Below are 27,686 nucleotides of genomic sequence, written 5' to 3' on the forward strand. Positions count from 1 at the left end.
TTCAGCCTGTGTATTATTGCTAGAGAGAAAGGCCAGTCAAAATCCAAAAATAACATACACTGTAGCTTTGAGTGTGTGTGTGTGTACTTGTTTTTCTATTCAGGTGGGGACTTAAACCTGAATACACACAGACTCATGGGGACTCGTGTCACGGTGGGGACCTAAATTGAGGTCCCCACGGGTAAACAAGCTAATAAATCACACATAATTACGTTTTTTGAAAATCTAAAAATGCAGAAAGTCTCCTGTAAGGGGTAGGTTTAGGTGTAGGGTTGGTGTAGGGCAATAGCACATACAGTAAGTACAGTATAAAAACCATTACGCCTATGAATGTCCCCACAAGGATAGCGAAACAAGTGTGTGTGTGTGTGTGTGTGTGTGAGTGTGTGTGTGTCAGCCCGAGTTACTGGCAACTGATGAGGTACACAAGTGTGTGAGAGAGAAAGCGAGTGCCGATGTTTTATTCACAAATGAATCATTGTTTTGAAAAAGTTATACATTTGAATATCACATGACTCTTAGAGAGAACATTGACACAATGTGTCTTGTTTGAAAACATATAATAATCACATGTAAAACTTCTGATTGGTTAGTTGCTGCATTCGGCAGATGTTTTTGAAATAATTATGATAAACGTCATCTATAATCCCATTTGAGAAATGACCGATTAATCATTTTTGAACTACTTCGTTGCAAGTGATTCGCTAAAATGAATCAGACTGTCAGAGCTGAGAATGCGAGAGAAAGAGGGATGATTTAACATTAAAAACTCTTTTAAGAAATTACTTTTACCGTTTATATTTATTTTGCTACTAAAATAGGCTACTACTAATCTTAATCGCTAATGGTAACTTTTGAGGATGACTGTTTCTATGTATCTTTTCACTGACATGAACCATCTCTCACAAATTAGGATGATTCACCATCATTCATTTTTGTAATCTATTAGCGACTCATTCGAATGCAACTTCCGATAACATTTGAGCAATGACCGATTCAATGAATTCGTAGACGGAAACGAACCGATCCGCTAAAATGAATTTGCCTCTTCACTTTAGAACGCAAGAGAAAGATGGATTATTCACAAACGGATCATTTTGTTTAAACGAATATTTTTACTGAATCACTTGAACTGTTCGTATTTATTTAATAACAACAAGAAGAAGAAGTAGTTGCCACCTCTGTCTGTGGCAACTTTTGAACGATGACCGATTCTATGGATCCGTTCATTGAACGAACCGATTCGCTAAAATGAACCGGACTTCTCAACACTCAGAAAGAGAGAGAGAGAGAGAGAGAGAGAGATGTTCTCTAATCAGTGACTGAGGGGAGGCGGGCCAAGAAAGCTCAGTGTAATGCGATAGCTGCGCCGCTCAGAAATGCTATTACACACATACTGACTCACACACACACACACACACACACACACACACGCACGCACACACTCACTCACTCGCGCTCTCCAGCACATCCACACGCGCTGCCACAGCTCTGCGCGAGCACAGCAGTGCGCTTCAACGCTTCTGTGCGCAACGAAATTCCACTCCTGTCTGGCAGTTTGGACAAAACTTGGTGCCTCCCGAGTATGACTGAATGATTTTGAGCAAGAAGATATCTGAACATTTAAACCAGGAGGGCAGCGTGTTTTAAGCGGACGATTAAGGGAGAGATCCTTGCGGAAACCTCTATCAACCCATCGGAGACCAAAAGGCAATGGAGCGCAATAACGCACGCAAATCCGTGACGGCTTTATAACGGAATACAGTTGAAGACCTCTAATTTAGTATTATTTGAGGAAAAGCCGCTGTTTTATGACAAAGCATGACTTTATGAGTACATGAAATAGATCATGTTATGCACAGTTTGCATTTGCTGTGCGCAATTGGCTCAACAGAACTGCATTTGAATATGAAATTCTGAGTACTATAAAGACAAAAAGGCTTCTTTTCTTTTCTTTTCTTTTTATTTCTCACTCTGTATTATCGGCGTTTGTTCCTTGAAGAAGATCACTAGTTGAATGCAGGTCACTTCTTCAAGGCAGCGCATTTTTGGAAAGATGGATTTCTGGATATCTCACCAAGGGATTGCATTTATTTTTTGCTTCGTTCTCAAAGTCGGCGCAACAGAAAGTAAGTTTGTCTTTTTGTCTTTAGCTTTCATAACGGTATCTGTGTGTCTAAATTCCCATCCAGTGAGGCTATCCGCAAATGGCAAACAGATTTCTCTCCTGGCGAAGCGAAGCGACGTGCGTTTCTGCTGTCCAGGCAAACCATGCTGAGAGAAGGAGAGCTTCTGGTTTTATTTAGTGAGGGAAAAGAGCTGATTTATATCTAATAAGGAGCAGCCACACAAATAAATGGGAAACACTTTGTTTGAGCCCAGCAGTCTTACATCCTTAGAATAAGTGCTTTGCTGAGACATTGCATTTTTATTTATTTTTTTATTTTTTTAGATAGTTTCATAAAGATGAAACAGAGACATTCTGACTTAGGAATCTGGACAACTTAAGATTTCCAAACCAAACTGAGGTGTAATGTACGTCATATGTAATCATAAAAGGTATCTAAAAAAAACTTCCGATTTCAACGGTAAAGGTTTTAAAGCCTAATCAAATAACTTAAAAAGTTCCTCCAAGAAATCAGTTGCCTATTTAGATATAAATGCCCATAATCTGAACACCAAGAACCTTTTATATAAAGAACCATGAAGATACAGCAAATGGGTCTTTATATAAAAATACAGCTAAACCATTTTTAAGAGAGAACTGCAGAAACCAGAACGTGAAATTAAGCCATATTCAGTGAACATGATTTTGGGGTCTAAACTAGCAGGTTTCATCTGACTTAACCATTATGCGATATCACGGCAGAGTTATAGTATTAGATATGTAGGCTATAGTAGCCTATAGTATGCAACTGAATGATTATGATACTCATGTAACATATTTGCAATATTCCGAGGTAGCCTCAAAATATAGCCTACTGCCGTAGCCAAAGTGTATGCAGAACGATAGATACTGATAGATTTGATACTGTATCAGAAAAGTAGCCTACCGTGTCCATAGTGTTCAGTTATAGTGTCAAATAGGAATACTTACCACTTTAACGACGAGAAAACTACAAAACTATGCTTATACCACAAATATACGGTTAGATAACTGTGCCAGAAAAGGCAAAAGATCATTTAGTTTTACATGAGAGGAACCTCAGCAGATGAAATTTACTGACAAAGATTCCTTTAAAAAGTCGACCCAGAGGTGTTTGTATATTTGGTTCCTCACCGTTTAGCAGTCGTTGCCCACGTTTTGAAACCTGCTTGTTCTCGGTCATTGTTGGTCTTCATAAGGGGTTTTCACGGGAAAACGGAGTCACGGCGCGAGCGGACTTCAGAGCGCGCGTACAAAACACGTATATATCGCATTGCTGTTAATTTCGACGTGTTTCGCCCATTTCTCCCGGAATAACAAAACAATGGTTCATTAGAAGCTTTCAAATAAGCAGAAGTGAAAAGGCTGCAACAACACAATGTCGTCGAAGTTTCCACAGGAGATTGTTTTCACAGATATCGTCAACAATACATCGTTAATTTTAACGTTAACAGCTAGCCTATTAGAAAATAAGCATTTTTTTAAATTATTTAATTTTTTTTTTGTAATTGGCTGTTTGGCTCAAAACCTCTTTCTTACTGAGGTATTGTGATAATATACATCTTAACGGTGTTTTTGTGCAATTTACAGTCATCTCTATGCCCTATAGTCCTCTCAAAGAGCATACGTTTATTTACAGTGCAGCAGCACCTGCAGTATTAGACCAACAGGTTGAAAAAAAAGATGAAGCATCTAGAATTAGTGGTGAAAGGTCTTCAAATAATGGAAAGTTGCAGCTGCGAATGAATGAACCCTACTTGCTTATAGATGACATTGTGGCTTGGTTTAGGCTCTCTGCCATTGTTGCATTATTGCTCTTGACAGATAGGCTGCAAACTTTCATCATTGGAGCAGCTGGCTTATGGGTACGGTGGCATTGCAAATGATATTACTTATTAGGAATAACCACTTTAAAGTGGCTAGACTAAAGCAGCTTTAAAAAATAGGGCTTGCACTGTTTGAAGTGCAGAGTTCAGCAGTTGAATAGAGATGGCATTTTACAATGTTGTAATTAGCAACGTCTGCAATTAAATTTTGATAATTGTTTTCATATTTACTCAGGGGGTAGTTTGTGTAAACAGTTTTGATTTGCAAGCCCATATCTTGTTGCAGACAATTACGCCATTATTTTAAGGTTGGGTGTTGAAAACCCATTTGGACCGCAGCCTGAAACCGTACACATGCAGCGCTCTTGTAGGGACTTCTGTAACGCCCCCCTCCCAGAGCAGCATCGACTGCAACAAGCGCAACACAATGCACTGAATTATGGACAACAAAGACACAGCATCTCTTGTGTGAGATCCATGCCTTTAGGGGCCTTTCTCAGTGTATTGTCTTGTCCTGGCCGGAAAGTGACACATTGACCCACATAGAATGATATCAGACTGTCCATGTGTTAACAGTGTCGTTGCAGTGGCATATTTTCTTTTATTCTCAAAAACACTATTTTCACCTGCCTCTCTGTTTGTGCCTATTTACATCTCGTCAAACACTGTCCTCAAATCTGGAACCTTCTTAACAAATCCTTCCAGGGTGCTTACTATTTAACTTAGTTTTGAAAGTTCAAGATTGATGCACTGATGCATTTTAGCCTGTTTGCAGTTAAAACATTTTTTACTGGGTATTTTAAGTTTAAGGAACCTATAACTTATTTAGAGGTAGAAACCTATTATATTTCACCTTGATTTTGGAAAACAAAGTGACAGAGAGCATATTAAACTGCATTCTACTGTTTTTGAGTGGTGTTTGCACATGCAAAACATGCTGCCATTATGCTAGGATGTAATGGGTGATTGCCAGGGTGTGCTATGTGGTTTCAGAGGTGGTATATAGTGTGTTTCTATGCTTTTGCTAGGATGTTTTCGGCGGTAACTTACTGATAAATGACCCACTTCCATGATATTGGGATGCTTTTGCATACTTTATCATCTGCCAGGTAAACTCCCACATCTGATTGACCTCCAAGCTGCACAGTTTGTTCATATTTGTAGCAAAAACAGTTCAAGTTTAACCAAAGTTTATTTTTTAGGGTTTGTTCAAATCACTGAACAGCATTGTGTTTTTAGTAATTATGATAATTGCATATGTTAGCAGCTTTTCTTTACCTCTTGGACAACTTTTTTGTGTCCACTTTAGCTTGACACACCTGATTAAATGATAAAGAGACACATATAAATACTTCATGTGAACAAACAAAGCACTTAGTTCTCCCCAGCGTTCCTGCAAATAGACATAAAGACGCACACACGTATCTACGCACATCTTCTTTTCATCTTCAACTCCCCGAGTGGTTGTGTATGCCGTTTCATCCTATTTTTCTGGGTTTCGTGAATAGGAGAAATACTAATCTATGCAGAAGCTAGCAGTCTCTGCTCCGAAAAGAAGGTCAGAAATTTGCATTTGGGGCCAGGAAACCACGACCGGATCAATCCCTGCGGAGGCAGTGGGTGCTGAGAACTCCCTAGATTGCTTGAATTGAGGAGGAATTAAAAATATAGCATAAATAATTGAAACAGCCCCTCCTAGTTAGTGTCATTTTGAGCTTTTAGTGGAGCACGAGTGTGGGTGTGAGAGGAAAGACAGACAACGTGACACATTGATGTTTGTAAATTAGGGCACCGCAGAAGTTTCGGTGAAACATAACTGTAAAATTTATGATGCAAGATCAGATGTACACTGGGAATTGATGACTGAAGTGCATTATAAAATCTCTAAAATCTGACTGGATGACCTGCGTTTCTGAGCTTTTGTAGAATAGCTGACGCGTGGATGGACACCTGTGACCGTACAGCATTTTAATTCTTAATAAACTTACCGTGATTACTATTAATACATTAAATTATTCATTGGATATTGATGTTTAATCTTGCGGTTTATAATGCTATAACAGTGCTGTTTGTGAAGCTTGGTAGCTCTTTTATAAAGAAATTAAAAGGTGTGGAATCCATTCCAAAAAGCAAAATCAAGACATTTCAGTCATGAAAATGTTTTTTAAAGGGATAATTCAACTGAAAATTATGTCATCATTTGCTCAAACCTATATGGAAAAAGCAGACCAAGCATCATAAAAGTGGTCAATATGACTTGTGCGCCATATTTCATGTCTCCTGAAGCCATATGAAAGCTATGAAATTCATTTCATATGGACGACTATTGGACTCTTTTAGTGAGTGCTTAGATGGTAGTGAGACTCGTGAGAAAGACAGAATGAGAAAGAGTGAGCGAGAAAGCTTTGGTAAGGATGAATGGATCAGTGCTGATTTCCTCACCGCGGGTGACAGCACTTTTTAATTAAGGTGCGAATGGAAGGATGGAGAGAGAAACAGAGAGAAAAAGAGCGGGTGAGAGAGATGGAGATATATCATGGTCTCTCTACATGGATGCGACTTATCGCCACAGTGACAGCTCAGCACAGCGATGATTCCATTAATAGAAATTAATACCAGCAGAGAGGAACACAAAACATCTGGGTGTGTGCTCAAAACATACACACACAGAGCTATTCGTATTTAGAGGGCGGTACATTTTAGATCCCCTTTTGTTTTTGACATTTTGACTCTTTTAGTCTTTAAAAGCATCAACTAGAACCTCGTGTTATTAAGGGATTAGACTAAAAAATTATTATTTCATTTATTATGTCATTATTACCTTTTATGTTGTTCTAAACATGTTTGACTTTCAGACTGAAATATGAGTCATTGTTTACTGCTAATCTTTCCCTCCAGTGATCCCTAACCACTGCAACCGGATCATTGAGTCGAACCTGAGAGGTAAACCTGTCTGATCTGTGAACATTTTTTTAGACTGGTTTTGTAAACTGGATTAATTGAAAAGATCTGACTCAAAAGAATGATTTGTTTGCAAACCGGACATGGCTGCTTCTCTCATGAATGTGTGAAGAAGAGCCAGGGTTGTCACGTTTGAAATGGCGATGTGCAGTATGAACGAAATATTAATTTAGATATCAAATCTTTTGAGTGAATTGCTTGATTTGGTTCACAAAACTGGTTTGAATGATTTGTTCACACAGACTCACCAAACCAGTGATCCAGTCACAGCTCGATAGCTTTCAGTCTGTTCCTCACAGAAAAAGATGGCATACATATGGACCATGTTTATGCAGCTTTTATAGAGGTTTTTGGTCATATTTGTTTGTCATCATTCCCATTTCAACATCTGCTTTTGTGAAAATAAAGAAAAATGTGAATTTGAAATTACATAAGGGTGAGTAAATAATTTATTTTGGGATGAGCAAGCCATTTAAAGTTGAACAAATCTTATTTTTATTCTTTGTTCATTCCAGCAACCAGGTCTGAAATCTCTTCTCGAGGCTGTCTGTAGCCCCTCTACCTTCTGTCTCTCTACATGAAAGGACAGATCTGTCTAAAAAAAGTGCAGAGCTCGCAAAATCCCCCCTCATGGATTTATCCTCAAGACCCTCTTCCCTGAAAACACACAATAGCGCGATAAACACAGCCAGAGAATACATGCAGACAGAATGAAAATGCTAGAATGATTGCTATCTGTCTGTCCTTTTGTGTTCCTGTAATATATTGGGTAATAATACCGAGATGAGGTGAGGAATTCATGGGAGGAGGGCTGCAAGGGAACTGTCAAGTCATCTTCAGCACAAAATAAGAGGAGAAAATAAGGAAGAAGAAAATGAAACCTATTTTTTTTTGCAACGTGACATTATTTTTATGATGTCTGTAAACACAAAAATCCTCAATGTAATGCAGATAATAATAGTAACAATAATAAATGTTATTTAAATGGTTTTCATTGTAATTTCTAGCTTAATTTAGACAGATGGACACGTTCATAGATAGATAGATAGAGAATAGTATGCATTTTTACATATTTATTACATACTCTTTGTGTGTGCACTTACATTTTACTTGCTAGCTTTTCCCCTTCTGAGGATATAGTTGAAAAGGTTTGGCAGGATTCGGTTGTTCCCTTAAATGCCACATCATTTTAAGTGTACCTTTTAAAAAGACATAATAGCAGTGGAAATGTCAACACTTGAAAGAAGCCCCAACCACCCTTATACCTCTTATTCAGGCTCTTATGACTGGCATGAATGGGAGTCTTGGCTTCAGGCGATACTCAACTCCTTGTCTCAAGATTTTCCACCACACCAATGCATAGCGCTGAAGATCTTTAACGTGGTTTTAGGATGCCCTGCAGCTCGTGTTTGAAGGGCAATTTCACAAGTTTTCAGAAAATTTTAGATATTGAGAGTTCTGGAGTTGTGCTTTTGGGGTTGAGTCTCTTTGTGTCTCATTTTTGATTCTCCCTGGCTGCATCGCTATTTCTGTGTTGCTTAAATATTAGAGACGCCATCTGTTCTCATCTGGGTTATGATAGTATACCTCGTGTGATATTAGAAATGTGCTCACTGGTATAGATTCCGATATATGCTAGGAACATATGGGATAAGGGCAAAGTAGTCATGAAGTTTGTTCTGTCAGAAAGAGGAGGAGTTTTCCTAACGCTTGCTAGACAGCCGTATTTATCTATGTATTTGCAGAAGCCAACATCAGACCCAGAACTGTCAATCAAACCACCCTCTTCCTCTCTGAACCTGCACTATTCCCACTTTCCCTTTCCGTCGTGTGCTGTGATGTATCCTGCTAAACATAAGCATGTTAGCCAGTTCCACTCACCTTTTGTGGAGGTGTACATTTTTATCATACAGAAAATGTAATCTTCAGGCTCGTCTTCTCATAAGGCTGATGGCAGTAATCATGTATACCCATGCTCTCAATGTCTGAGTCATTCCTTTCATGCAGTACCTTTTTAACTCTGTAACCTTTAAAAATGAATATGCTTCTATTTTATCAAATATGCACAGGTCAAGCTCAGATACTTCAGCTTTGTTCAGTTTAATGTGATTTTTTATTTGCACAAAATGAGCAGGACTGAAATGAAGAGCAAAAGTTAGTCACTGCTAAATGAGGGAGTGACAGATAGCTTATTTGAGGATGGTATAAAGCTTATTTTGATATACCTTTTTGAAAGCCTTTTGAACCAGGATGAAATGTTTAAGATTTGAATGTTTTAAGCTGCTATTTTCTCACCACACTTCCTAAGGGATGATGTCATTCAGGAACTGGTGTTTGTTAGTTAAGACAGGATATAAAGTGCATCAAGGACATGGGGAAAAAACCTGTAAAATGATGACCAAATCAAACATGCTGAATATTAAAGGGGTAGTTCACCCAAAAATGAAAATTCACCCTCATTTCATTCCAAACATATAAGACATTAGTTCATCTTCGGAACACAAATTAAGATATTTTTGATGAAATCCGAGAGCTTTCTGACCCTCCATAGACAGAAACGAAACTGACATGTTCAAGGTCCAGAAAGGTAGTAAGGATACCATTAAAATAGTCCATGTGACATCAATACTGGTTCAACCGTAATTTAATGAAGCATACGAGAATACTTTTTGTGCACAAAGAAAACCAAAATACCGACTTTGTTCAACAATTTCTTCTCTTCAAAAAGTATTCTTGTAGCTTCATTAAATTACGGTTAAACCACTGATGCTGTCCGTTGCTGTCTACGCAGGGTAAGGAAGCTCTCAGATTTCATAAATAATATCTTAATTTGTGTTCCGAAGATGAACAAAGGTCTAACAGTTTTGGAACAACATGAGGGTGAGTAATTAATGACATAATTTTCATTTTTGAGTGAACTATCCCTTTGCTAGTTTTTAATTTTTGCAGAGAATAGCACACATGCCAACAATGGCATCATCAATTCAAACTTAAATAATGAACTAATTTAAAATAAATATAATTGTGATGTTCTGAAAAAGAAAACAATTTTTTTTTTAGTATCTTAATATATTGTTGACAGCTACTGCAGGGCATCAGCCAATTGTGAGCTAAATATTCTGTGAAGGTGACTTGAAAATGTACTGGATAGTAGGATGACCCATCTGCTAATTCCTCAGTTGTCGTTTGGCTGGTATGCGGTTAAAAACCTTTCACTGGATGGTTGTCATGGTGAAAGACCAGAAAGTATTTCTGTCTCCTAATCTTAGCTCCATTTAGAATAATAATGACCAGAGTGATATCCTCTATGTGTGAGGGCGGCATGAAAAAGGGCTTTTGCGCATGTTAGCATGAACGCAAGCATGTGGAAAGAGTGTTTGGTGAAGATAACAGAGAAACCACGTTGGGTGAGGAGGTAGAAGAAAGGCTTTGTTATGCTGGATCTCATTGTAGCTTTGGGGATGACCTCTTGAAGCTCCAGAGAAGAGACCTGCATGTCACTTCCTGTCTCAGAGTTGGCTGTGGTGGACTTTTATATCTTGTAGAGAGCATCAGAAATGTTGAATGCTTCCAGACTTCTACATTAAGATTGTGGGATAGCTTAAAAGAACATAAGGTAATTGGAAATGTGGGCGTAATGTCATGGAATTGTCAAATTAAAAGCTTTATTTACTGTAGAAATACAGTATCCACATACCAATGCCATTAGGGAGATGTTATTTTAGCTTTAAGTCAGCATTCCCAACCATTTTTCTCCAACCAACTTCTATAATGAGATGTATTTTCAGGAGGTCTCTGTGACATCATCCAACATGCACCAATTTCTTGCAGGAAGTTGTATTAATGAACGCAGTAGGGCTAATGTTGATTTATTGACCGTTTTAACTTCATATAGCATTGCTTTTGTCCCTCGTGTTTTGACAACTTGATAAGTATTCCTGGTAGCCATGAAGTGCTTGCTCAGGGATTTGGTAGCTCTTGTGATTTATGTATTTAATTTGCCTTAAGTTCACTCCACAATGCTTGACCAAATTAACGTTAAGTATGTGGCTAATAACTAACTTATCTAACACTTTACCTCACCTCACTTTCTTTCTATTTGTCTCTCTCCCATTTGTCTTAGTTGAGACATGCGGAGGCCAGCTGGATGCCAGTAATGCTGGTTACATCACATCTCCAGGATACCCTCTGGAATACCCACCCCATCAGAGCTGCCAGTGGGTGATCAGCGCACCCGAACCCTCGCAACGCATCGTGCTAAACTTCAACCCCCACTTTGAGCTGGAACGACTGGATTGCAGGTGAGAAGAAAGTCTGGGATAAAGAAAATTAGCTGGAAAAAAGGGGGAAATTAAGTTCTCGTCCTATGGAACGATAAGCATGTGCATGCAATTAATGTACCTCCAATGGAGCATTTGTAAACCCTGCCCTGTGTGTGGAATTGTTGATGAGGCAAAGTGGAAGATAAGGGAAAAGAAGGTGTGAAAGAGGAAGACGTCGAATACACATAATTTATCGGATGAGAGAGAAAGATGTGAGTCAGGGGGAAGGGGTAGAGAGGATGTGTGAGAAAGAGATAGTGCTATGAAGGATTTGGGAGAAAAAGCGACCTGGAGAGGTGGAACTATGTGAAGAGAGGAATCACGTTGAGGGTGAAGTTAAGAGAGATATAATAGGGTTTAGAGCGAGCCTAAAGGGCTTACGCAGGGATGTAGTGCAGCTGTCACTGGGAAAGGGGGTCGTCTAGAAGGCTTTTTGTGGAACTGTTTCCCTTCAGCTGTAAAATTAATTACGTTCATCCATAGGCTCTCGCTTTTCAGAGTCTGACTTACATTACAATGACTTGTAGATCGGTTCTACCAATGTCACTCTGTTTCTTTTACCCTATAGGACAAGGATTGGCAACTCTGAGTTTAGCTCAATCTCTAATCAAACGTCAGCTCTCCAGGACCAAAGTTGCCCTTGTCCCATATAGCTATGAGACTTGGGATGTCCTAAAACAAGTGTGCGCAGACCTGCTCCTGGCAGGCCACTATCCTGCAAAGTTTAGGTCAAATTCTAATTCAACACACTTGAACTAGTTAATCAAGACTAGAAAAGAAAAGTGTGTTGGGGGAAGTTGGAGCTAAACTTTACAGGACATTGGCCTTTCAGGAGCAGGATTAGACACTCTTGTCTTACAAGGTAATTGTGTGAGACTCTTCTAACATTTGGATAGATGGCAAAAGTTTTCAAATTGAATTCAGGTTCTGAATTTTTAATGGGGTGTAGAACTCTAAAGGGGCATTCACACTTTTTAATAGGAGCAGCGACTGCTAACAATGAAACAAGTTGAGTAGATTGTGCAATGTGGCAATCTATTCCCCAAAGTCATGACAAATCAGTACAAGTTGTACAATGTTAATGGGATAATTCACACAAAAATTTAATTTTGTGATCATTTTCTCACCAAACCTGTATGACTTTCTTTCTTCCAGGGAATCAAAAGGAGAATACTCACCCACAGGTTTGGTACAACATGAGAATTATAAAATCATGAGTGAGTTTTCATTTTTGGGTGAACTATTCCATTAAGACTCTCTCGACCAATGACAAATGGTCTTGTACTTTGGATACATTAGTCAAAATTACTGTCTGGGATTTTACTGTCTGAAATTACTATCTGTCTTCTTCAGGGCTGTATTGTCCCTGCTGGTGTGAAATTGATGTTGTTTTTAAGCACTTTCTTTTATGAGTGGTTTAAACCCGCTGTGGCTTCCCCACGGGCTGCCCATGTGCATGACAGCAACAGCGAAGGGTGTGTCTCAGTTACATCTGTTGGATTCCCCTAAAAACAGCCAGCTATGAATATATGGGTACCATTTAAATTAGGCCATGTGTCAAGTCCTCATATATATATATATGTGTGTGTGTGTGTGTTTGTATAAACAAGCAAGATATTCTCTGCTTTCTGCTTTGTGGTAGCTACATTTGGAGGTTTTATCCAAACAGTCAAGGAAGAGACATTGGGAGAAAGTGGTAGAGATAGAGAGAAGGACAGACACCAAAAATACACACCTCAGTGGCTGATGTCTTTTGCTGATACAGCTCAGGCTAATGCCCCCTCACTCCCCAAATGAACATTCTGGATTTGCTGTGTACAAATGTTCAAGCTCTTTTCCTGCTTGGGTGGCTTCATCAGGTTGGACAGCTCTGGCTGTATTTGTTGTTCAGATTAGGATTCCTAAAGAGATAGAGTGTACAGAGATTTCAGAAAGGTATTACCTTGAAAGACATTCCCAATTTGACTCCAAAAACAGGCGAAAATGTCAGGCCTCTTAGTTCAGGGGAAAAAGTAAAGGTGGTTGCTTGAGAGTGTGTGAATGAATTGTTAGTTACATTAAAACTGGGTGTCCAGTCCTGCTCTTGGAAGGTGACTTTCCTGTAGGGTTTAGCTCCAACACACCTGCCTGGAAGGCTCCTTGATTAGTTGGCTTAGGTTTGTTTAATTAGTGTCGGAGCCAGGGGCGTTGGGCAGGGTGTAATATTGGAACAGAACAACATTAGCGAACAACCCCCCCCCCCACTGAATGTGACTTTGCGATCGTGGGGGGCCCCCATAGCAAAGTCAGTGCATAGGGCCCAGAATTCCCAGCGATGCCCCGGGTTGGAGCTAAACTCTTCTGCAAGGTGCCCCTCAAGCAGCAGGAATGGACAGCCCTGCAGTAAAACAACCAACTTATGTAGCCATTTCAGATCTGAAGCGATATGAGCGACAGAGACTGTTGACGATACGACAACCAACAGTACAGCTACTTGTCAACCTTCAGCAATATAATCGCTGTCAGTGTGGTTGCCCCTTTAGACCTTAGTAGTCTGGTGTAATGAAAATGTTCAGGTGTGCTCAGGGATATGTTTGTAACTTGCAAGTGTCTGAAACAAAGCTCTTGGAACAGATTTCAAAGATTAAATGCCAAGAAAGTCCCAAACTTTTGCGAATTAAGTACATAGTTCTTTGGAAGTCTCATTGTAGTGGTCTGGTTTCCTGACAAACTGATATAAAGCTGTGCACCGTGCCATAGCGGATATTGAGTAAAACCAGCCCATCAGATTAGAGTTTGAAAAAAAAAGTTGTTTTTTTTCTTGCTGTGTGCACCACATAATATCCAAACAATGGTCAATAATTGTACCTTTAGGTGCACAGCTTGTCACCGAGGCAATACTCTTTGCACCTTATCTATGCATAAAAGGTGCATATCAGTATCTTAGAGTAGTATAATATGAACCCTTGAGGTACAATTATGAACCTTATGGCTAAATAAGGTACAAAAATGTCCTTTTATGGGTTCTACCCCATTGCCAATGTGTTCAGAAAATACATTTCTTTGCACATTTCTTTTTTCTGAGAATCTAGAGTCCATCTGAGGCTGATATTCAACATTAGCAGGGAATTAATGTTGCCGTTTATGTGCTGTCAGTTCAGTAGTTGGCTGAAATTGAGCTGTTGTAGTGGCTTGCAAGATTATGATACCAGAAAACACACACTGTCCATTTACCACACTCATTCTTAACCTTCATTACTCCGTCTCACAGTCTGAATAAGGGAAATGAAAGTGGAAAGAATGTGTGATGAAAAATTGCAAGAGGTGTCGGATGCTTTATGCTACTGTGCTTCATTAACTGGTCCCTTTCTAATGGTCCACTTCAAGCGTCCATCTCATCCAACTGTATTTTGCTCTTTATACAATGAGTCATCGTCAGCACATTTAAGCAAGGTATGATTGAAAGGCCTGGCTCCGTCTTTTAGATGGCAAACACTTACACACACTAGCAAGCACATTTAAATTCACCTTGTGCTTATGAGTGCTGGCTCTGAGTCTCTGTTTCTCGGAGGAGCTGCCTCGATTTCGCTTAGCTTGCACATTTTACTCTAGACAAGGTCAAAGCAGCTTCTTGTGCCCTAAACCATACTAACTAATGTGCTTCTAAAAAGCATCTTGTGGCTCACATGATGTAGTTAGGATAGGTATGGTATCAGTGACATTTTTTCAAGGGGCACTTTCAGCAGGGAATTTTTATTCAAGGAGCAAAGCCATATGGCTTTTACCTGGAGGGCTGTGAGCAGATTGATCTGAGATAGATGCAGTAAAAATGGCAAATGAAATATCTGGCCATATCTTTAATGTGATACTCTTCTCCTTTGAGATGAAAGAAAAAGGGTGGAGAGGTGAGAAGTGATCTCTTTTTTTGCACTTCTATCTATCTGTCTGTCTGTCTGTCTCTCTGTCCGTCCATCCGTCTTCTATGAAGTAATTTTTGTCAGTCCATTACTTCAGGTCTCCACCCAGTTTGCCTCATTATCATTCTCCAAATAGAGCTCCATTATATTTTCTCGCCCTAACACATTACTCTATATGCAAACAGCAAGTTCCTTCTGAATGCTAAATACTGAGTTCACGTAATGCATATAGAGGAGGAAGTAAATTGTTGTAGAAGGATTTAAATGTTGTACTGCAGTGGAAGGGCTTAAGTCGAAACCAGATGTGATTGAGAATCACCTCTCAGACATAAAATATTGACAGAGAGACAGTTGTTTGGGCTGAAGAGGGAATCTAGAAGAATTACTGGTAAGAGTGAGACAGATGTGTGTGATGAAGTCTGCTTCACTCAAGGGAGTCTGCGCTCTACTCAAGTGATGAAAGTTCTCACGTTTACTATGCAGCGCTATCTGCAGATGTTGAGGTGCTAAGCTATTGAGCAGCATCAGCGTTTTTAAACTGCAAGCATGATATCACCCTATTTCCACTTTTCCTCAGGGAAGGGGATCAATGTATGTCCTTTGCCCTTAATGAAGAATCAATGCACCCAGCACGTTCAGAAGAGTGAGGTCATGGTCAAGAAGGTCACAGACCAGTGGAGCAAAGGCCACAGGGGTCATGTGCACAAAATGAGCATCACATAAATAAAAATAACACAGTTACGATCAACAGTTATAATAATGGCTTTTCTTAGATCAATAATTGCTCAATGAACATTATAAATTGTTTCCAGCTCATATAGTCTTATTGGAAGTTGTCGTAAAATACCTACACGAAGCTTTGACTGCATATCAGTTCAATTCAAGCCACAGCCTAGTTCGAAATGCAACTATATGTTCGTCAGCATTATTGGCAAGTACATAAATTATTCCTTTGTCCACTAACTGGCCACAGTTAATCAATTTTCTAGATATCAGTGGTCTTTATATGTATACATCAAAGTTAGCAAATACTTTGTCTTAGCTTGACGATTTCATAATTATTCAAATAGGTCAATAATGTTTTTTTTAGAACACAGCAGTTACACTGATGTTTTTAGGGCATTGGAAATATATCAGCAACCCCAGAGTGTATCAAGATATTGATAGCTCAAAAAAATGCAATCAGTCTGGAGCAGTATAAAGTGACACATTTGGGAATTCAAAGATTTAAAAAAGTCTCTCTTTACCCCGAGAAGCCAATTTTCCCCGAAAAAAAAGTTTTAATATCCTTGATGGAAAAAAGGACCTAATGCATTCTGATAAGGCCTAAGGCTTTCAATGGCAACATAATGGGAATTGGGAGACGGCACGTTTTGACGGGAACTTGCTGAGTCTCGGAAGGCCAGAAAATTCTCTTTCCTAAAGGTGTGAGTTTTGGAAAAAAATGTCACAAATGTTGCTTTAAAGCCAGTTTTAGTGTTGCTTATGAAAGCCTCAGGCTCTTGCGGTCTACCTCAGTCATCTGTAAATGTCAGCGCTGTATCGGACAGCCATGCTATTTGTTTCCCGTCCGGATTGAAGATGGCAACACTCCCTCCCCCTTGGGAACCCTCCCCGGCATCTATTTAATATTTTACAGGCACTTATAGCTTATTAGGCTGCCCCCCCCAGGGGCCGAGCGTGCGGCTTTCCATGCAGACTCTCAGCATTATTTAATTTCAATTTTAGTGTCTTGGCCGGTTGACGAGCTGTCCTGGAGCACGTCCTGCGGCTGCTGGCCTAAAAGCATGGCAGAATTCAAATGAGCGGCCATTGTGTTATTCGATTTTGAAAAGCCAATGTGATTGTGTGTCAGACTGAATTATATTCTGAAAAAGCCATTGAGCTGAGTTTGAGAAAGATAGAGCTACAGGACGTCTTCATAGGATAATAAAGATATGCTACGCAGCCTATCATAATAGCTGTTTGGTTCCAACTAAGTTTCGTTTCCAGGAATCAGCAAGGAAGCTACACTTTGGCCAGATGTGAAATGGCTTGTCGAAATCAGTTTTGGTTTGTGTACTGATGTATTTCATAATAAAACAGAAAGTTGAGGTAAGATATATCAGCTCCTTTTTATAGCCAGTAGACTTTACAAGTTACAATGTTTACATTTGACAGACACTTTTATCCAAAACCAACTTACATTGCATTCTGAGCATTTTTTATCAGTTTGTGCGTTCTCTTGAAATTTTATCTTATATTATATTATATTTAACATAGTTAAAACTTGCTGTATTCGTTTTCAATTCTGTCTGTTTTCTTTGTGTTTATTATATAATTTAATAAAAAACAAAAACAAAAAAAACAACAACCTTGCTACATGTACTGTTAGGCTAACTGAGACTTGTCATAGCACTTGCATATTGCTCTTTTTGATTGCTTCCATTGTTCTCATTTGTAAGTCGCTTTGGATAAAAGCGTCTGCTAAATGATTAAATGTAAAGTAAATGTAAATGTACAACTTGATTCTTTAAAAAAAGTCAATTTATAAAGAACTGTATCAATACCATCATTCAGTGATCACATAATATGGCAGTAGTACCATGGTACTTTGAAATATATATCACGGTATCTATAATTACCCTTTGTATATCGCACCAGTCTACCATTATTTATTTTTATGGTGCTATAAGGTACATAGAAGAACACATTATTATAGCAGTTTCCGCAATACCTGATATTACTGTCATATATTTGTATGCATCCACTGTAATTTACAGCATGTGCATATGGGCTCTTGAGCCAGATATAAGATTCAGCAGTGATTTTTAGCGAGCCAGAGGGTCTTATGATTTAAAAACACATGCTGAAGTGTTGTTTATTGTGTAGGTAGTCGGTTTCAGGCGGTTTAGAGATTAATGGGGTCCAGGCTTATGTTGCGCCCAGTGTCACTACAGCACATCTCTTTTCAATTGAACCAAGAAACAAACACGCTGTATTACTGTATATGCACAAACAAACACGGATAGTAGCATCCGTACCCCTGTGTATCCGCCTGTCTGTGCCTCTCTCCAGACAAACTGCTCTTTAGGGCAGCTAGTGACACCTCGGGGGACTGTGTAGGCCTGAAAAAAATGCTTGAAAAACACCGTAGGTGTGAAAAGCAATTAGCAGTGAAGAGGCTGGAGGGGAGAGGAGACAGAAAGTGAGATTGGAGAGGAAGACATGTCTGAACATGAGACAGGGACACGGGGCCTTTGCCCTCCTCGTGTCAAGCCTCTCTTCCCCGCTCACACTTACAAACATACCGCTGTCTCATCACAGCCTGTAGCACCTGAATAACCATTGAATCGTGCATAATTAGCATGCATAATCGCAGCTCTATTGCACCACGGTAAACAATTTGAGCTTTACGCCTATAAAACAATGTTATATTGCTGTTATAATGAGAAAAAGCTTCTTGCGTTCAGTCACAAGTGCTGTGAAATTGATACAAGCATTTTTTTGTGAGGTAAATAAGTGATCCAGGCATTTCTGTTGATCAATGGGCATCCTGGTTTGTTTCCACTTTCAAGCACATCTCGAAATGCACCGGAGCCAAGTGGAGGCGTCTAGAGACGGTCAATATCCACATTTGACACACTCACTTGTCACTGCTAATCCAGGAGCCAAGAGCCCCTACAAAATCAATTACAACCTAATTACACTTGCACACAGTTTACAAGCCTTCATCCCAGCTTTTCCAGTGTTTGAGGTGAGATGGACACAGAAAGAAAGTGAGGAAGAGTTTGTGTGTGTGTGTGTGTGTGTGTGTGTGTGTGTGTGTGTGTGTGTGTGTGTGTGTGTGTGGTTTTACCTACAGTACAGTTCGTACAGTAGCTTTAGGAATAAAACTGTCCCTAAATATGGAATACATTGTGAATACAGTGATGATTTTGATTAAGCCACTAAGTTTTCTGAAGTTGATTTCATTAGGCTAATCTTTGTCCTCCAAATAATGTCTATGATTGAAACTTCAGTAGCAAAAGTTCAATTCATTGATTTAAATCAGTTCAGTTTCAGTTGATTGATTTAAAACTGATTTGATGGTTTGTTACTGCCATCCATTAAAATATTCATGGAGGTCTACGTTGGGTATTTTTAATATATTTAAATAATTCTGTAAAACTACATTATATGTTGCTTCTATTGCTGGTGGATATAAATGGTGAATACAAATAAAAACAGTGAAATATTATTGCTTGTGTTTATTCAGTTTATCAGATTTCCCCCCTATAATTTCAAAAACCTTTTTAATAATATTTATATTAATAATATTATCAAATGCCTGAAAATATTGAGATGGCATTTAAAAAAAATAAAAAATTATCATAGTCTGGGAGAGTTTTCTAAATTAAAAATATTTTTATAAAAGTATTTTTCCGTAAAAAAAAGCAAAAAGCGAAAATAAAATAAAAAATAATAATATTGATATTAATAATATTGATATAATATAAAACATTTAGTCTAGTAGTTTGCTAATGTTTAATGTAAATGTTTTATAAATAAATTAAATAATCAAAAGCCTGACAATTATTGAGATATCATATTTTTTTACCTGTTTTGCCTAGTCTAGGGTTGTTCTCAAAGTTAAAATGATTCATTAGAAGTCTTATGCATGAGAAGGATTTCTGATGCTGTACATGGATATGTAAGTTTGTTTGTGAATGTGTATGTAGTCTAAATATACACCGCTGTACCTGAAGTCTCCAAGTGTGCGGTCGGCCAGGGGGGTCCAGAGCAATGAAGAGTCAGAGACACCTGCCTCTTTATGTCACTCTGAGGGGCCCGGGGCCGTGTCAGGTTTTCACATACACACGCTCCCTGAGTGACGTGGAGCCAGCAGTTATGTGCCTCAACCAGGGATAATTCAGAATCAACTGCGAAGGAAAAGTTAAAAAAGGCGAAGCATCATGTCTTCATTCTATTCTGGTTCGCAGGGAAAAACGCGCCGACATATTCATTGACATCAATGTGTTTTTGAGTGTCTGTACGATTCTTTGGAGACTGCAAAAGTTCTTGGTGTTTCATTATAGGTTTTTCAGATCAGTGTTTTGGATTTTGGCTACTTTAAAGCACTAGTGCAGTGATGGATTTCTAAAGAACTTGAGAATTACAAGTCATTTACTGAATCAGTTCATTCAGGGAGTTCAATGAACTTGATTCACTGACTTTTTGATGCAATGCACCTTCAACTGACAGAAACCCCAATTTTTATTCTCTGATGCACTGCAGGTCATCTTTTGCCACTTTACTTGTCTGTCTTTGCATAGATTACACACTTTACAAAATAAAATAAAATTAGTTCATGGCTTGTACATAAGTCCCAGTGCAGTTTTATGTTTAATTATTATAGTAAGATGCTATAAAATCACTGTTTCCATTTTGTTTATATAGTGTCAAATGTTGTGTTAGTTATTATTTTGAACCATTTTTTTAAACAAAATGCTTAAAATATTTGTTCCCAGTATTATTAATAATGTTCATTATTATTATTGCCATCTCACAGTTTTACCCCTAAACAACATTCCTCACAGTCCAGTTCTAAAAATGCTTTGTGAATCAGTTTGAACTGAATCATTTAATATAATTGCTTCAAAAGAATCTTTTAATGAGTTCAGTTGGCATCAGGCTATGAGATATCCTCTCAAATGAAAAAGTTAAAACTAAACTTGGAACATTTTGAAGCCACTTTGCCTCCTACATTGTCTTAAGTTTTAATGGCACATAGATTAATTTTCTCAGTACAGAGAAGTCTGGTCAGCATGTTGTGCTCCAGAGCAGTTAGGTTGGGAATGATGGCGTATGTTTACGGGGATCTTGTTCTTGTTAAGGGGTTAAATGGGGCAAGCATTCCTGAGGTGTGAGAAGAAGTCTGACTCATGCCTCTCTATGGCCAGATTTATTATAAGGAAGCACTCATGCAGACAACCGGCTGGATTTTTGAGAGTCTTTTGCCTCATTTAGACATTGTGTGCGAAGTGTTTTGGCAAAAGAGGGCAACTCACATTAAGGGATTATTTTGGCCGGACAGGTGGTCATTGTCTGCTCCTTCAGTCTGTCTCTGAAGTGACATGAAAAAATGTGTGTTTGTTGTGATAAGGCAGCAGTCCACTGAGGGTCAAAGGTCACCCCAGCTCAAATTAAAGCGAGTCCTAGCAGTTCCTTCACAGTTACTCATTGCTGCAGAAGATATTGCATTGCATTTAATGTTTGTCCTTCCCTAGAGGAACTTTTTTATTGCTCAAATGTTCCTCTTTTATTGCTTGGGAGAATTAATGGAGATCTTAGGTATGTTTAAATATAAACTTTATCTGATGTAAATAACACATTAGGAAAAATAAAAATAGACAATTTTTTGAGCTACAAAATACATGTTGATAGCAGCTCAGAATAATTTTGTCTTGAAAGAAATATTTCATATTGAAATGTGATTTGTTTTTATTGCAGAGTGTTATTTTAGAATCATTGAGAAGCTATTATAGTTTATATATATATATATATATATATATATTTTTTTTTTTTTTTTTTTTAAATATATTTTCAGTTTTCATTTTAGTTTAGTTAGTAATTTTGTTGTGTGTTTTTGTCCCTTATTATTGTAATAATTTTTATGGTTTTAAATGTAGTTTCAATTTTAGTTTTATTTAACTATAATAATCCTGCTGCAGACTTTGGCTTTTTATTTTTTTGCCAAACAAACACATCCAAAAATAGCATTTATGCATGTACTGTTTTTTGCTTCTAGGTATGACTTCATAGAGATCCGAGATGGGAATTCTGAGTCCGCGGACCTGCTGGGAAGGCACTGCAGTAACATTGCTCCTCCTGCCATAATTTCCTCGGGTCCCGTCATCCACATCAAGTTCGTGTCTGATTACGCGCACCAGGGTGCCGGCTTCTCCCTGCGCTACGAGATCTACAAGACTGGTGAGTGAGCTCAATCCTGCTGCTGCCATGTGGTTAAGGAAACGGATCATTTTTTTCCAGGGAAAATTTCTGTTCCTGACAATGAACAGCTCAAGCATTCTCATCCTATCCTCAAGTCCTTTCACATGTGCTCAGGCGTTCTCATACCACATCAAGATGGGACGCTATTATACGTCTAGATTGCGGCTGTTATAATCAGTGGAGAGTACTACGTCACAATGCACCTTTAACTTTAATCGCACTGCTCAGCAACATCTGACACTTTACCAAATAATTATTTATATATATATATATATATATATATATATATATATATATATATTTTTTTTTTTTTTTTTAATTAAAACTAATTATAAGAATAAATGAAAAAAAAATAAAGTTTAAAATAAAAGTAGATTTTTATACAAATAGATTTCTGCTACATTTATTTAATGCAGCTTTGAAACTTTCAGTGTCAGTTGTGTTTGGTGTCGATGTGTTGTGAGGGTCCTGCTGACAAGATTTCTGCAAATGTTAGGATTCTGCATTTCAAAAAATAAATGAATCCGGTTTATCCTTTCAACCAGGCAATATTTCTTAAGAAATGCTTAGCAAACTTCACATAATTCATGATTTTTTTGGTCACTGTCTCTCCAGATGTGGAGACAAGCAACACATTTTCTTTAGCTGTTTTCTTTCGTCACTCAGTGGTCGGGGTGTTTATGTGTGAACTCTCACTCGGCCTCAACCTTTGATTGATGGTTGATTGGAGCAGGCTGGTTTTTGAGGGTCACGAGTGGCTCAGGTTGATTTTGGAGGCGCTCTTGTTACGCTGTAAATCTCGTTAGCAGAATGACCTCCTCCGACCTTTAACTCAATGTTCCAGAAGGTCGCGGCTCCTCCGTCCTGCTGCAAGGCCGTCAGACACGCTGATTCTTAAATGTTCCCTCAAAGTTTCCGAAACGCTCCCAGACCAATTAAACATCAAGGGAGAGAAGAAAAGAAAATAAACTGAGTTTAGAGGAAAGGCGGGGAGGGGGCGACGCTTAACTCTTTTCATCCCTCCGTGAGCATGCCAGGAATGCCCTCTTAATTGGACTCTGATCTCTCGTCCTTGGGGAATTAGAGTTTGGAGTGCATTGGTAATTTGTGCATGGACTTTGGAGCCATTTGGAGCCATCTGTAGGGATTTCTACTGTACTAGCTAGAAGTACATACCTGCAAGGCATCAGAAAACTATATTTTGATATGTTTTGAAAATGCTAGGCCCGTTTGTTCGTGCTAATGTTGTTCTGGGTGGTTGCTAAGGTGTTTTGGGTAGTTGCTAGCATGGCCGCAGCCAGGGTTTGAACATTAGTGAGGTCTGGGGTGGGGTTAAGAATTGTGCTATAATAACCCCTACAAATGCAACTCATTATATACACTAACACTTTAAAAGAGACAGACATGTAGATGTTTGTGATTGTGAAAGATGTTTTCTCTGTTTTGGAGGAGGGATGATTACTGTTAAATCATACCATATTTAGTGCATCAAAATGAGTTAATAGGCTACTTTACTATAGGTTGGGGTGGATCATTTTATCAGTTGTTTATTATTCATGCAGCAATACATATTACTGTTATAGTTTTCATTAATAACCATCGCTAAAATATAGATGATAACTTAGTGCTCTTGTTTTTAGCATAATGAAAATTTAACTAGGCCTACTGTACTGAATGAAACAGCATAGACTTATTCATATTTCATTCATCTGTAACCTACTTATTCTAGATCTGTGTACTAGTGTTAAATGCTTCAGTTTCTGATAGCGCTGATAACATTTCTGACAGATAATACCATGATTTGTGTTTGCTTTACCGAATGTTTTCAGACCATGGAAGCTAAACATTACTGCAAACTGTCTAAACTGAATTATACATGCAGACACCCCTCTGAGTTGTTCTGAACAGTAAATTAGTCATTCAGAGAACAAATGTCATGTTTGAACATGAAAACTTATTAAAATAAATGATTAAATATTATATTAATATAAATAAATATGATAAAATATCATATAATATGATAATAATATTCATACAAATATATTATATAATAATAATATAATAATAATAATAATAATAACAATAATATTTAATGTAAAATGTTAAAAATAAGCAAAAAAAACAAAAAAACATTTTACAAATAAATAAATAGTACATTTTATACAAATGGATTGATTAATTGATTTATTATTATTATTATTATTATAACTGCATATCTATATTTTATTTAATATTTATTTAATATATATTAAATATTATTAAATATATTATTACATTTTAATTGCATTTATTGGGTGGTTTATTGGTATATTTTACAGACTTAAGTCAAAAGAGGCCACCCTTAATTGTGTCTGATATTGTGGTCTGTAGACATGGCTCAGGTCCCTCTCTTATACAAGTCTTTGGGATTAGACATAGCTAAGTATAATCAGTGGTAATAGTGATATTTGTCTTGGCAAACACCATTAACTACCACTACAGCGTTCCTTCAAGAACATTGCACTAGCCATGTACTCGTGGGAGTGCAGCGATTAATGTTGTTTTGCAACAGCGATGATTAGCCTGGTAACATAAGCACCGTGGCTTCATCATGGCTGATGGGGAAAACAGCAGAGTTATTCTATCTCTAAGCCTTAACCTCACCTCAGTAATTGCTGAAATCATCACCATTGCCCTCAGGTACTGTTACCACAGATACAGTTGCTAACTCTAGTAGTATGACTCACGTGATAAGCCCACAATCTCATTTTACACTAACCAGAGTCAGCCCAAGAACATCTTTTAATAAAGGCATGATATGCTTTTTCTCTTTTGGGATGTTAATATAGCCATGTGTGGGTGTAGCAGAGATGGAGTGGAGAGCATAGATATCTGACTTGTAAATGCTTTTCTGATCACTTGTCTTCGGGGATGTGCAATTTTTGTGCGTTATGCTGCCTTCTAGTCATGTCGGAATAATCAATATATTTATTCAATTTATAGTTAATTTCATTAAATAATGCATTTTTAATTATTATTTTTTTTTTAAATTATGTTCATTATATTGACATATATAAACTTTATGTATTTATATATTAAATCATTTATATATTTATAAATATTATTACATTATTAAAATATAAATAAACATAAAAACATAAAAATATTTTAGTAATATTTGTATTGTTTTTTTTTAATTAATTAAATACTAGGCTAATTCGAATTATTAATTTAAAAAATAACAAAACATATATAGATTTATTATATTTATATTTACACTTCAGTCTACATTTTATATTATTATATAAGTATCATGACATTTAATATAATCTGCAGTATCTGAGCCTATAATTAGAGCTTTTGATCAATAATAACCTCCTAGTTTTATTTATTTATTGCACATTTTTATGAATTTTATTGTACCTTCCCATAATTCTCGGTTGCAACACAAGAACAATAAAATACACAGATAAAGCATTAAATGCACACCTAATGCACATCCTTTGATATTTTGTTGGTCTAGTGCTAAAAAGCTTCCTGTGTTTGTCAGGGGAGTGAAATACGAAATTTGTCCTTTTTTTTTTTTCTGACCATAATCACTTGAGCGCACATAATGTCATAATTATGATTTTCAAACTCATTAGGAACATCCCAGGAGGAGCACATGAAGACAGCATTAGTCTTTGTGCGTAAGATCCTCATGTTTCCCAGACGCTTCTTTCCAAAGGCGAATGACTGACTGTTGCCTTTTCCTGCGCCACAGAATAATGGTTGTTTATTTTTTAAATTCCAGGTTTTGAGTTAAAGTAGTTCAGAAAGTCTGTCTCTACAGGTTTTGAAAGTTATAAAGACTGCCAAAAATGAGAAAGAAAAAAAAGCACTCATCTTTAAGGGACCTGTTGTTTTCACAAACTGCTCCAATCACTGGAATTGTGGGAAAGTGTTAGCGTGGGTGAGTCTCAGCGTTTATGTCTGTTTATATGGAGAGGCGTCGCAGAGATAATGATCTCTGGTGAACACTTTCCACAGAAGCATGTGCTGTTAACCAGCACTGGGAGCGAGAACATCAAACCCTCATTCATGTTCATGCAGAAATCCCACACTGGTCTCCAGCTGACCCTCGGGTGGCATGCTATCACACTGTTATGTGGACAATCTCTTAGGGCCATTATGACTGAATAACGCTCCTTGATTTAGTTTTTTGGCCTTTTACAGCTTTTTTGGCTTAGAGCAACAACATGTTTGCAACCTTCAAAGTTGAACAGTGCTGACAAGGCACCTTCAAAAAGTTTACAATATGCAGCTCCAAATGAATTAACTCATGCTTTGCTTGGTCTTGAACAGAATCTCCACAGACATCTGCAGAATCTCGACACCTGGCATTCATAAAGTTCAGTGCATGCCATGCACATTGTATCTTCATTCGTTATATATTTTGCCTAATTTGCTAATGCTCTCGGTTACACACTTCAAAGGAGTAGGAATGAGTAAAATGAGTTTTGAGGGTGTGGAAAGAACTGGGAATCAGGTGGGAATATAAACAGACTGCGGGATATAAGTGGGAATAAGCCTTTGTGATGCTCCAGACACATTGATATGAATGGATTTCCAGCTTTGTTTAATGATAGAAATCAAACCTATATGACTTTCTTTCTTCCGAGGAACACAAAGGATATTTGGAAGAATATTGTCCATATAATGAAAGTCAATGGGGTCCAAAATAACACTGAACCACATAGACTTTTACTGTATATACAATAATACAATGTTGTTATTGTTAACTAAAAACAAAGAATATAAAATAAATAAATACATTCATTATTTAAAAAAAGCTGAAATAAAATAAAATATATTCAATGATAAACCTAAACTTTAAAAACTTCCAAAATAACACTGAGCCTAATTCATTTTCATTATACAGATAAAAACAACAACAAACAATGTTGTTATTGTTAACTAAAGCTACAAACAAAGAATAAGCATTTTTTAATCAAAAAAAGATATAAAATAAAATTTAATTTAAAGTTATACAGAAATTTGATCAATAAATAAATTTACTAAAATAAATAAGGTTAATTTGGAGTGCTAAAATTACTAAAACTAAAATGGAAATTTAAATTAGTTAGTTATATATTTGTAAAATACAAAACTACTGAAAATTACAGTAACAACAAAATTACTAAAACTTTTTTTTGAAAGCTCAAAATATAAAAATGAAGGTTAATTCAAAATATTAATAAATAATAGTATAGTATGTAGTTATAGTATATAAATAATAATATAGTATATAAATAATTAATGATAACTCAATTAATAAATGATGATTCAATAGTAATAGTAATTAAGTTTGTATTCTGGAGAAGAAATAAAGTCATCCAAGTTTTGAACAACTTGAGAGAGCTAAAGATAACATGTTTTCATTTTTAAGTGAACTATCCCTTTAAGCTCCTGCATACATCTCAAGTATGAGTCTTGCTGCAAAGTTGTTTTAACCTCTGACCCTTTATCTCCCATGGTTGTGTATGACCTCACGGGCCTGTCAAGACCCATCGCTTCCCTAACCCCCCTGTTCATCTGCTCCCCA

At 37.4% G+C, this 27,686-nt stretch overlaps 1 protein-coding gene across 4 annotated transcripts in view; it reads left to right on the plus strand.

Moving 5' to 3' along the window:
- The first annotated feature begins 1,388 nt into the window (after positions 1-1,388).
- nrp2a (neuropilin 2a) overlaps positions 1,389-27,686 on the plus strand; it is a 74,113-nt gene continuing 47,815 nt past the window's right edge. The window contains exons 1-3 of one of the 4 annotated variants that reach the window (XM_058775035.1): positions 1,389-2,129; positions 11,057-11,234; positions 21,921-22,102. In XM_058775035.1, the coding sequence (XP_058631018.1) occupies positions 2,018-2,129; positions 11,057-11,234; positions 21,921-22,102 (472 nt within the window). In that variant the 5' untranslated portion in view covers positions 1,389-2,017. The remainder of the gene's footprint in view (positions 2,130-11,056; positions 11,235-21,920; positions 22,103-27,686) is intronic. The other 3 variants (XM_058775045.1, XM_058775020.1, XM_058775026.1) reach the window with 3 other exon arrangements.

This window comes from Onychostoma macrolepis, chromosome 01, assembly GCF_012432095.1.
Source record: "Onychostoma macrolepis isolate SWU-2019 chromosome 01, ASM1243209v1, whole genome shotgun sequence".
Classification (NCBI taxonomy): Eukaryota; Metazoa; Chordata; class Actinopteri; order Cypriniformes; family Cyprinidae; genus Onychostoma; species Onychostoma macrolepis.